Source organism: Rhinopithecus roxellana, chromosome 13 (assembly GCF_007565055.1).
Source record: "Rhinopithecus roxellana isolate Shanxi Qingling chromosome 13, ASM756505v1, whole genome shotgun sequence".
In the NCBI taxonomy this organism is placed as follows: domain Eukaryota; kingdom Metazoa; phylum Chordata; class Mammalia; order Primates; family Cercopithecidae; genus Rhinopithecus; species Rhinopithecus roxellana.
The window spans coordinates 48745010-48758202 of NC_044561.1; the positions used below are offsets into that span (position 1 = coordinate 48745010).

The 13193-nt window shown below is 39.2% G+C and overlaps 1 protein-coding gene across 1 annotated transcript in view; it reads right to left on the minus strand.

Moving 5' to 3' along the window:
• TMEM50B (transmembrane protein 50B) overlaps positions 1-13193 on the minus strand; it is a 28747-nt gene that overhangs the window by 4687 nt on the left and 10867 nt on the right. Inside the window, exons 3-6 of the mRNA XM_010358838.2 lie at positions 12396-12508; positions 10719-10786; positions 5828-5920; positions 837-894 (exon numbers count right to left, since the gene is read on the minus strand). Coding sequence (XP_010357140.1) covers positions 837-894; positions 5828-5920; positions 10719-10786; positions 12396-12508 — 332 coding nt within the window. The remainder of the gene's footprint in view (positions 1-836; positions 895-5827; positions 5921-10718; positions 10787-12395; positions 12509-13193) is intronic.

Below are 13193 nucleotides of genomic sequence, written 5' to 3' on the forward strand. Positions count from 1 at the left end.
TCTACTAAAATACAAAAAATTAGCTGGGCATGGTGGCGTGCACCTGTAGTCCCAGCTACTCAGGAGGCTGAGGCATGGGAATCATTCGCTTGAGCCCTGAGGCAGAAGTTGCAGTGAGCCGAGATTGTTCCACTGCACTCCAGCTTGGGCTACAGGGTGAGACTCCATCTCAAAAATAAATAAATAAATAAATAAAAATAAAAATAAATAAAATGGGAATAACACCTGACATATATTTAAAATAATTAAATGGGAATTTATTTATTCATTTATTTATTTTATTTTTGAGACAGGGTCTCACTCTATTGCCCAGGCTGGAGTACAGTGGTGCAATCTTGCCTCACTGCAGCCTCAACCTCCTGGGCTCAAGCAGTTCTCCCACCTCAGCCTCTTGAGTAGCTGGCACTGTACACCACCACAACCAGATAATTTTCATATTTTTTTGTAGAGACAGGGTTTTGCCATGTTGCCCAGGCTGGTCTTGCTTGTTGCTGGTCTTGCCCATGTTGCCCAAACTGAAATAAACTCCTAGGCTCAAGCAATCCACCTGCCTCAGCCTCCCAAAGTGCTGGGATTACAGGCATTCCCACTGCACTAAATGGGAATTTAAAAGGTAAAATATATAAAGGATCCAGCTAAAGTCTTGATACACAGCAAGACCCCTATTTAAAAGGCCTGTCTGCTCTTATGTAACAGTGGAATTCTCACCCTTTAAAAGAAGTTCTATCATTGTAACCAATCCATGGGATTTATATGTGTTCCATGTATATGCTGCCTTAATTAAGCTGACATTTCTGTAAATGTTACAGGTGTGGTTAAAAAATTAGGCAACTTACCTAAAAAATATAAGTGCATTTTGAAAAAACACAGCTAGACCCGGATAAACATCAGTATCTACATACATAAAGTAAAACAGATTAGAAGGTTATATAGGAAAACGTCACTAATAATATACATTTTGTATATTACAACATAATGCTATTATTCATTAACTCTAAGACATCTATAATGAAACTGAAAGAAGAAAATGCCAATTTAATTCCCCCAAAGCAAAGGACTGCTCTTACTCTGGATAAAAGTCAATGAACTTAATCAAGTTTTCTTTTAGTCTAAAGTAATTGCTGGTTCTAGCTACATCAAAACTGCTGAGGAAGCAGTAACTTGTTCCTTTGCCTCCTATGGCCAACACTGAAATACAAAATCGTACAAATATACAAATTAAATTCTTGACTTTTAAACAGTCTGTTAATTTATTTTCCTTCATGAATTCAAGAAGTTTTTTGTGTTTGTTTTTAAAGAAATGGGGCCTCACTACATTGCCCAGACTGGAGTGCAGCAGCTACTGACAGGCACTATCATAGCAAATTACAGTCCAAACTCCTGGGCTCAAGTGAGCCTCCTGCCTCAGCCTCCCATGTGGCTGGGACTACAGGCACACACCACAGTGCCTGGCTCTCAATCCAGGAGTTTTATTATGCAAACATGTCAGATATAAATAACACAGTTATAATTTATCATTATTCTCTTTCACTGAATCTATCCTGGAGGAAATGGTTACTATCTTTATAGGAAGAGAAAAGAAACAAAATGGAAACTACTCAAATTTTTGTAGATGATTAACTTTTGTAAAACTATAAATGTTGATTAGAAAATACTGGAGAGGATGAAGAAACTGGTTCAATTCTGAGCTCTTGATATCATTACAAACAATACAACACCATGGTTAAGAGCTCCAAATTTGAGCCAGACCCAGGTTTGAATCCTATCTATACCAATGACTAAATGTATGACCTTGGACAAATTATTTAACCTCAGTATATCTTCATTTCCTCACCTGTAAAACGGGCATTGTAGTAGCACCTACTCCAGAGTGTAAGAATTAGATGAGTGACTCTATATAGTGTTAGAATATCTAGCCTATAAAGTAATATATAAAAGTTGGCTATCATTATGAATATTAATAGTTCAAGCAAATCTACACAATAAAAGATTGGAAACATGCCCTAGAAATGCTCTCTGAAATAAAGTCATATTCACTTTACAAATAAAAAAGTATATTTAGGCCGGGCGTGGTGACTCACACTTGTAATCCTAGCACTTTGGGAGGCCAAGGTGGGTGGATCACTTGAGGTCAGGAGTTTGAGACTAGCCTGGCCAACATGGCGAAACCCTGTCTCTACTAAAAATACAAAATTAGCCGGGCATGGTGGTGGATGGCTGTAATCCTAGCTACTCGGGAGACTGAGACGGGAATCACTTGAACCCAGAAGTCAGAGGTTGCAGTGGGCCAAGACTGCACCACTGCACTCTACCCTGGACAACAGGGCGAAACTCCATCTTAAAAAAAAAAAAAGTATATTTAAATTAATAAAGCTGTTGAAATAGAAAGATGAAATTCACAACCAAGAAATTTATCAATATGTACTAGTTCTTTAGATATTAAGATACAATTGACCGGGAGTGGTGGTTCATGCCTGTAATCCCAGCACTTTGGGAGGTCAAGGTAGGTGGATCATCTGAGGTCAGGACTTCAAGACCAGCTTGGCCAACATGGTGAAACCCCATCTCTACTAAAAATACAAAAAATTAGCTGGGAGTGGTGGCAGGTGGCTATAATCCCAGCTATTCGGGAAGCTGAGGCAGGAGAATTGCTTGAACCCAGGAGGCAGAGATTGCAGTGAGCCAAGTCTATGCCACTGCACTACAGCCTGGGCGACAAGAGTGAAATGTGTCTCAAAAAAAAAAAAAAAAAAAAAAAAAAAGATACACTCAACGAGAGTACAGCCTTTACAAACAGTACTTCCCTACATACCTTAGAGAAATGGCAATTTACTCCTATTTTCACTATAGAAACTGTAAAGTTCATGGATCACTTCAAGTGCTAAAGTAAATAAGCAGGTGGCCATTAACCTGAGGCTATCTCCCCACTCTGAGTTCCTGTGTCACCCCACCCCCTGCGACCTAACTTATGTAAACAAACTGAAACCTAGGGTTATATTTTTGTAATAAATAGCTGAATTTTAGTCAATCACAAACAGCTAAGCTTTAGCCAGTCCCAAGCAGCCAACTGATGAGACCATGCACAAATAAGACAAACATAGCTATAGACAATCTAAAAATTTCTTGTCTTTGCTTTGTGTTCAGCCTACAGCTACTCATGCTGCTGGGTGAAGCTCTCTGAACCTCTTCTTCATTCTGGGTCCTGCTCCATTCATGAATCATTCTTTGCTCAAATTGTTAATTTATCTCAAGTTTTTCTTTAACTATGGAGACCTTTTAAGAAAATCAGTGACAGCAGCCCACCCTTCTTAGTCAGGGATAAAATGGGTTTAAAACACACTTTTGGCCGGGTGCGGTGGCTCATGCCTGTAATCCCAGCACTTTGGGAGGCCGAGGTGGGTGGATCACAAGGTCAGGAGATCGAGACTATCCTGGCTAACACGGCGAAACCCCGTCTCTACTAAAAATACAAAAACTTAGCTGGGCATGGTGGTGGGCGCCTGTAGTCCCAGCCCCTCGGGAGGCTGAGGCAGGAGAATGGCTTGAACCTCGGAAGTGGAGTTTGCAGTGAGCCAAGATCGCACCACTGCACTCCAGCCTGGGCGACAGAACAAAACTCTGTCTCAGAAAAAACAAAACAAAACACACTTTCTGGCTGGGCGCAGTGGCTCATGCCTATAATCCCAGCACTTTGGAAGGCTGAGGTGGGTGGATCACCTGAGGTCAGGAATTCGAGACCAGCCTGACCAATATGGTAAAACTCCATCTCTATTAAAAACACAAAAATTATCCGGGTATGGTGGCATGCACCTGCAATCCCAGCTACCCAGGAGGCTGAGAAAGGAGAATTGCTTGAACCTGGGAGGCAGAGGTTGCAGTGAGCCAAGATCACGCCACCACACTCCAGCCTGGGCAACAGAGCAAGGCTCTGTCTTAAAAAAGTTTCCTATAAGATTCCATGTGTATGAAATAGATATATCTATAGAGACAGAAAGTACATTAGTGGCTGCCTAGGGCTACGGGAAGGAGTAATGGGGAGTGACTGCTAATGGGTATGGTAGTGATAAAAATATTCTCAAATTGGATTGTGGTGATGGTAGCATAATTCTGTGAAAATACTAAAAACATTCAACTGCATATTTTAAATGGCTGAATTATAGGGTATGCAAATTACATCTCAATGAAGGTATTTTTAGAAAAGCATTTTCCTTCAGATACGCTTCATACCAGAACTATGTGCTCTAGTAGTATTTTTAATTAACTAAAAAACACATTTCAGACACAGCTGGTGACCAATGTTATTTAAGCCAACCACTGTCCTCTTGTAATGTGACTTATTTTGTACTAGGTGAAAGACAAAGGAAAAACAAAGGTATTCCAAAGATCTTATACTGATCAAACTATGAGACTTAAATGATACTATCAAAAGTATTCAAAAATCAGCTGTGAGTCAGGACAAGGAGATGTGACAGTTAAGCAAAGAAGGCTGACAAAGAGATTCCAGAGGCAGAGGAGTCAGAGGATGAATAAATTGTGTTCTCTGACTCCTGTCTTTGGAGCAAAGGAAGACGGCCAGTGAAACAGTCTTTCAACGCTTCCAGAGACACTTCTGAAGCTGGGTTCTGTTTTTCAACACTACTGTGAATGAAAAGCTATGGCACCTGGCACATCCAGAAAACTCAGCATGGTGTAATAAGAGTTCATCTCACTCCATCAACTGTTTCTGTATGAAGGGTACACATATATGTCTTCAGTTTTGCCCTTAAAAAACTCCCCCTGTACTCGTGACTTAAAAATAACAGGATTGGCTGGGTGCGGTGGCTCACACCTGTAATCCCAGCAGTTTGGGAGGCCAAGATGGGTGGATCACTTGAGGTCAGGAGTTCGAGACCAGCCTGGCCAACATGGTGAAACTCTGTCTCTACTAAAAAAAAAACAAAAATTAGCTGGGCATAGTGGCACGCACCTCTAATCCCAGCTACTTGGGAGGCTGAGACAGGCGAATTACTTGAACCTGGGAAGTGGAGGTTGCAGTGAGCCAATATCACACCACTGCACTCCACCCTGGGCGACAAGAGTGAGACTCTGTCTCCAAAAAAAAAAAAGGACAGGATTAGGTTGGACAGAGAAAGTGTTTATGAAAAGAAAGATTACTGATAATCCATAGATTATTAGATAAGGGGTCTATGCCCCTTATCTGAAATCCCTGGGGCAAGATATATTTTGGGATTCAGAATTCTTCAGATTTAAGAACAGTAAGGCAAAGCACATATACTACATAGCACTGCCAGCTGGCTATGGACAAGCATCCTATAATCTAATACATCTATTTTCATTCCTACAACAAAACATTTGAATACTTATACTAAATGGGATAAAGAAAATAGTGAGCCCTATGTCAGTTTAGGTCAGGTTTTGCTGCCAAACTAGTTACAAATAACTTGATTTTCAGCATTTTGTGGATTTTAGAATTATATATAAGAGACTGTACATCTGTACTGGTTTCTCACTTTTTCTACTGCAACTCCCAGTAAATGGGCCTCTAGCATAAAATCCTGGCTGTCCTAAGGTAAGGAAGGAAAGCAGAAAGTCTGGAGATGGCTGAGAGGTACGAGCTTTGTCAGTGGCTTGGATTTCCTAACCAGAGCTATCCTACTGCACTAAGTGTTCCCACTGACAAGTTTTATTAAACAACTCATGTATCTTCACACAGAGTAGTATCTTTAATCTGAGTAATGATACTAAATTGTACTCAAGGTAGAGTAAGCCAAATATAAAAGACATATCTGAATCTCTCCTATAAAATACAGGAAGAATACATACTTACTTTGGGTAACATATGCACCAAAAAGAATCCACATGGAAGCAATAAGTGACCCAAACATCAACATGAAACCAATGAAAAGCCAAACTCGAGCACCTGTGTGGAGAAGAGGCTTATGATTTTGTTCATTTTTACAGCTCTATAACATCTTAGGAATACATAACACTAGAAGCCCTGTTAGCCTTATATGTATTATGCATATCATAGATAGTCATATATTTATATAAATCTGCTCTAAGTTAAATGAATGATGATTTAAAAAACAAAAAACAAAAAACTAAAGGAAGTTAAACCATACATGGAAAAGGAAAAAAAGTAAGTTACCTTTTTACTGACTAGAGAAATGAATGCCCCAACTAAAAAATTACGCTGTTGTATATATTATCAAAATAATTGCTCTATTAAAAGTAGCATATGCATTCTGGATAGCCATCATCACAAAGGAATGAGAGACGTCAAATGAAGAAGGACTAATATGTCCCTTTTTAATCAATGGTAAGCTTCTATAATCACACCATTACTCAATATGGTACAAATAATGGCCATTCTTTAGAGTATATTCAGGCTTTTTCATTGCTGAGGCAGCCAATCTGTACCACATATTCATGAAAACTTCAAAATCAGAAGCATCTCTTCAACCCTGTATTGAACAAAATTCTAGATGTCAATAATGTAATCATCTGGACACCCGAGTAGATTCAACACATTTTTAGGAAAGCAGGTTAACACTTGCACCAGACCCTGTTCACAGGTATACTGACAGCCCCATCATCTCTGCAAGGGGAACAAAGCTCCACTGAAGTAAAAATAAAATCCTAGCCAACCTCCATAACAGAAAACTAAATTTGCCTCAGTTGCAAATATTTTGTAACCAGTGAATAGATTCATTTTAGACACCAGATAAGGAAGAAACACTGATCAAAGTTCATGATGGTTAGAACAGCTGATATTTGAGAGAAACAGATCTCTATATTATCTAAATTTTATTACAATACTAAGCAGATCTCCAGAAATAAAAACAGTAATGTTTAATTCTTTGGAGAAATACAATCTCTAAATTATATTCAATCATTGTTTTTATCTAATGTGAATAAAAGGAACTATTAAAAATCCTTAAAGGCCAGGCACAGTAGCTCACACCTGTAATCCTAGAAATTTGGGAGGCCAAGGTGGACGGATTGCCTGAGCTCAGGAGTTCGAGACCAGCCTTGGCAACATGGTAAAACCCCATCTCTACTAAAAGAACAAAAAATCAATTGGGCGTGTTGGCAGGTGCCTGTAGTCCCAGCCATTCAAGAAGCTGAGGCAAGAGAACTGCTTGAATCTGAGAAGCAGAGGTTGCAGTGAGCTGAGATCATGCCACTGCACTCTGGCCTGCATAACAAAGCATAACTCTGTTTCCCCCCCGCCCAAAAAAAAAAAAAAAAATTCCTTACAATTATTTTCCATCATGTCCTTTATTTATAGCTATATACATTAAACTTTCTAATAGAATTAAACAAGAAAAAAGTTTCTCTTGAAAAATAAGTATGTCTGAGGGCATATTAACAAAAAGAGAGAAAAAAGAAAAAGAAGTATGCTTTTGTTTAGCAAAAAAATAAAACTATAATATTTTCTTGTTTGATCTGGCTACAAGGAAGCTCTGAGCTAAGGTTAATGAACAATCAAAAGCATCCATCTTGTCCCAGGTTCTAAGTACAATGATCATTTTTCTACCTAGTTCCTGTTCCTTTTTATGGTTTTATTATTTACCTGTTTCATTTATAGTATATTATTTTGATACTTTCCTATTAATTCCTCTGGGAACTAAATAGAGATAGTTTACAAATAAACCACTTAAGGAGTACAAAAGCTAAAGAGTAGCAACACCTGGGCATGACTCTAAGACAGTTTGTCTTTAATTTCTGAAGCACTAGACAGAAATTGCACTATATGCACAATATATAAATTGCACTGTTAATTTTAACAGAATAGGGAACATCATAGAATAATCACTTAGTGAGGGTAAAAACGATGGGCCTGGGAACCAGACAGACCAAAGACAAATACAGGTTCCACTTTTAAGCTAAAAAACTTTGGATAAGTTATAATGAAACTTCCTATAAAAAACAGGTAATAGTGGCCAGGCACAGTGGCTTACACGGGTAATCCCAACTACTCTGGCGGCTGAGGGGGGAGGACCGCTTGAGCCCGAGTTCTAGGCTTTTCTGCGCTATGATCACACCACTGCACTCCAGCCTGGGTGACAGAGCAAGACCCTGTCTCAAAAAAAGATAATAGTGACATAATTCACAGCAATGTCCGTGGAATATTCTTTAAAGAAAAATGATGGAGTACATTATTGTATGCTCTACATACAACATCTTCACTTGCTAATATATATTATCTTTTCTTTACCTTCCCTCATTCCTGACATTACTGCTGAGGCTGACATACAGGATATGCTAAAAAGTGAGTGCAATTGCATGTGCATATACACACACACTTTAAACTTAGGTTTATCTGTCATTTGTCATTATATCCTCTCGTGAATTCTCCATGGATTCCAGTAGAAGTGAGGTTATAAAATCTACATCAGCATTAAAGCATCAGGTAGAAGGCTGGGTATGGTGGCTCATGCCTGTAATCCCAGCACTTTGGCAGGCCAAGGCGGGTGGATCACCTGAGGTCAGGAGTTCGAAACCAGCCTGGCCAACATGGTGAAACCCAGTTTCTACTAAAAATACAAAAATTAGCCAGGCGTGGTGGCGGCCACCTGTAATCCCAGCTACTCAGGAGGCTGAGGCAGAAGAATTGCTGGAGCCTGGGAGGCGGATGATGCAGTAAGCTGAGATTACACCACTGCACTCCAGCCTGGGTGACAGGGTAAGACTCCATCTCAAAAAAAATACATACAAAATTTAAAAAATAAGATGTCAAGTAGAAAAGAAAGCTAAGCTCTTCACAGCTGCTTTATTTGGTTTAAAAGGCTATAATACTTACTATATGATCCCATTTATATGAAAGAGCAGAAAAGGCAAAGCTACCGTCATAGAAAGTAGATCAGTGGTGGCCAGGACGTGAGGGGAAGGGGATTAACTATAAAAAGGCGTATGAGGGAACTTTTTGGGGTAATGGAAATGTTCTATATCATGATTATAGTGGTAGTTACACAACTGTAACTGTACACATTTGTTCAAACTCATCAAACTGTACACTTTAAATTGGTGGATTCTGGTCAGGCGTGGTGGCTCATGCCTGTAATCCCACCACTTTGGGAGGCTGATAACTTGAGGACAGGTGGATAGCTTGAGGCCAGGAGATCAAGACCAGCCTGAACCACACGGTAAAACCCTGTCTCTACAAAAAATAAATAAATTAGCTGGGCGTGACGGCATGTCCCTATAATCACAACTACTTGAGAAACTGAGGTGGGAGGATCACTTGAGTCCCAGGCTGTGGAGGCTGCAGCGAGCCAAGATTGTGCCACTGCACTCCAGCCTGGGGGACAAAGAGACTCTATCTCAAAAAAATTTCATAAAATAATAAATAGTGAATTGTATTATACTTAAATTATATTCAGTTAAGCTGACAAAAAGAAAAAATATACACATGGTACCAAACCAGACAGTGACCAAATGGTTCTAGATGGGAAACAAGCACAGCATGGTGGCTAAAAGCATGGGCTCTGGAGTGTTCAATCACTGTCAGTGTTCAATCCTGGCTCCACCACTTACTTGCTCTGTGACTTTGGACACATTATTTAAGCCCACTGTACCTTAATTTCTTCATATTATAATGTAAATTTTTTTGTTTGTTTTTGGTACAGAGTTTCGCTCTTGTTACCCAGGCTGGAATGCAATGAGGTGATCTCGGCTCACCGCAACCTCCGCCTCCCAGGTTCAAGCGATTTTCTTGCCTCAGTCTCCCAAGTAGCTGGGACTACAGAAGTGTGTCACCATGCCTGGCTAATTTTGTATTTTTTTTTAGTAGAGATGGGGTTTCTCCATGTTGGCAAAGCTGGTCTTAAACTCCTGACCTTAGGTGATCCACCCGTCTCAGCCTCCCAAAGTGCTGGAATTACAGGTGTGAGCTACCACGCCCGGCCGTAAATTTTTAAAAAACACAATTGGGCCAGGCTCAGTGGCTCAATCCTATAATCCTAGCACTTTGGGAGGCCAAGGTGGGCAGATCACCTGAGGTCAGAAGTTCGAGACCAGCCTGATCAACATGTAGAAACCCCATCTCTTCTAAAATTACAAAACTAGGCAGGCATGGTGGCGCATGCCTGTAATCCCCGTTACTCAGGAGGCTGAGGCAGGAGAATCGCTTGAACCCAGGAGGTGGAGGTTGCGGTGAGCTAAAAACGCACCACTGCATTCCAGCCTGGGCAAGAAAAGAAAAAAGGATGATAGTTCAAATGAATTCAGACTACAAAAACTAATTTATGTGTACACAAATAGCATCTTTCTTCTGAACAATTTTGTTGCAGTCTGTGGGTGGCTACTCAGGTGATCAGAAGTGAATGTAAAGACACTGTAGTCCTAGGTTCAATCCCCTAATGTGTTCATTATTTTACTGTTAATAATCATAGTCAGCCATCTTGTAAGTAGCATTATTGGTCAACAACTGGGATAAGAATAAATCCATCATTAGCACTGGAGTCCAAGATCCATCTGAATAGCAACATTTTTTATCTATATCATGGGCAGTGTAACATGACAAAAACAATAACTTCTAGCAATAACTTACTTTCTTAAGGATTTGAATAACACTAAAACTTGTTTTTAAAGCAAATAAAAAATATTCCATATAATCATCACCAGTCCTGAATAAAGACTCACAAGAGAGGCTTTTTTTCTGGTGACAAATTTCTATTTTGTTAACACACATTAACAGCTCAAAGTATCTTTACCTGTTCTTCCTAAACAGCCGCTTTCATAGCTATCACCTCTCACCTGAGCATTGGAGACAGCATTTATCCTAGAACAGTACAAAATCATCAAATGAATTTCAGTATTTGCTGTTAAAGTACTCAAATATTTATATATCACTTAGACAGAAAACAGATTATTTCATAACTAAAATCAATATACAAATAGCTTAACATATTTTAACCTAATAAAAATGCTAGTGGATAGAAATGTTACATTAGTCTTATTTTCATAAAGTACACCCAGAAAACACACTTATTTTAAGAGATTTCTATCACTTGTCTGCAGAGATTATACAAGAGGGGCCAGTTTTCTGGTTTCTTTGTCTATTTCACATTTATATATGAATGACTCACTGCTATCCCATTTCAAGGTTCTCATTATTATCAAGAGTTAAACAGTTTCTCCTTGTGTTAAAAGTCAAGTGATTTTCTATGATCCATTCCTCAAGCTCAGAGAAAATGTAGTTTATGTAATATGCCCACTTTATTCAGCTTCCCCTTTCATTTTTGTTAGAGCAAGGTGCATTAATTAGTAGCAGGAATTTCCTTTTTTTAGCAGCCACAATGGATATAAGTAGTTCCATTTTCCATAATATAACCTTTTTAAACTCCTGGCCAGGTGTGGTGGCTTACACCTGTAATTCCAGCACTTTGAGAGGCCAAGGCAGGTGAATCACAAGATCAGGAGTTCAAGACCAGCCTGGCCATCACAGTGAAAACCCCGTCTCTACTAAAAATACAAAATATTAGCTGGGCGTAGTGGCAGGCACCTGTAATCCCAGCTACTTGGGAGGCTGGGGCAGGAGAAGCACTTGAACCCGGGAGACAGAGGTTGCAGTGAACCGAGATTGTGCCACTGCGGTCCAGCCCAAACAACAGAGTAAGACTCTGTCTCAAAAAAAAAAAAAAAAAACCTCCTGACAGTATAAGGAAATGATGTAATCTTAATGTTTAATGTTTTTTAATTGTTAAAAGACATCCATAAAAAGCTTCCAAGTTTTATGAAATTAGGTAACATAAACTTAAAAATAATTTAAAATAAAAGCTACAAACAAATCTCTTTGAGGCCAATCTTGCCTTTTCCTCAAACACTGGCAAACACAGTCAAGTAGCACATTAAAAAAAAATAGTAATAATACTGCAAGGTAAAAGTTGAGTGTACTACAACACCTATGGGCGATTTACTACTAAAAAATACAGAAATGTAATGTGTTTCATTAAATGTCAGAGGCCATGAGTTTTAAGATACACCATTAATTTTTAAGTGACAAGAAATAAAAATGTTATCAATTATAATTCTAATTATACTAAACATACTAATTATATACTGACTGCAAGATACATCCTGATATTCAGAGGTATTAAAATGCGAAAAAGTAGATCTTGGAACTGACAAAATATGTAACTGACCAGATTAAAAAATATGAGGAAAAAAAACACAAGATAATCGTTATAGGTGCTAAAAAGATATATGCCCAAATCCAACACTCATTCTTGGTTAAAAAAAAAATCGTAATAAAATGGGAATTATGTATGTATCATGTTAAAAAATAATCTATCAAATAAACTAAAAAGTTATTCAAGAAAGCACTGCACATTAACAGGAAAGTATTTTTTGAAAAATCATATAGAATACAGAATTATCATCATACTTACATGAAGAAAGCCAATGTGGAAAATACACCACATGTGTGAAAGGCATGGTTCAACTGTTCTGGCTTAGGATACACCACAGCTGCATCAATCATTATCCACCAGCCTGTAAAAAACTTAAAACACAGCCCAAGTCACTGAAACACTGAAACTCTTGCTAGCACAATACCTGCTTTTTAACATTCCTTTTGTCCTACAGATCACATAAATGAGCCGGGTGCAAAGGCTCACGCCTGTAATCCCAGCACTTTGGGAGGCCGAGGCAGGTGGATCACTTGAGGTCAGGAATTCGAGACCAGCCTGGCCATCATGGTGAAACCTCACCTCTACTAAAAATACAAGGCTGGGCGTCGTGGCTCACATATGTAATCCCAGCACTCTGGGAGGCCAACACGGGCAAATTACCTGAGGTCAGGAATTTGAGACCAGTCTGGTCAACATGGTAAAACCTCATCTCTACTAAAAGTATAAAAATTAACTGGGCATGGTGGCAGGCACACATAATCCTTTCTACTCAGGAGGCGGAGGCAGGAGAATCGCTTGAACCCAGGAGGTGGAGGCTGCAATGGGCTTAGATCATGCCACTGCACTCCAGCCTGGATGACAGAATGAAACTCTGTCTCGAAAAAATTCAAATACAAATACAAAAATTAGCTGGGCATGGTGGCATGTGCTTCTAATCCTAGCTACTTCTGAGGCTGGGGCACAAGAATTGCTTGAACCTGGGAAGTCGGAGGCAGAGGCTGCAGTGAGCAGACTGCTTCACAATTATCGTTAGTTCTTGCTCTGCTTTATTTCATT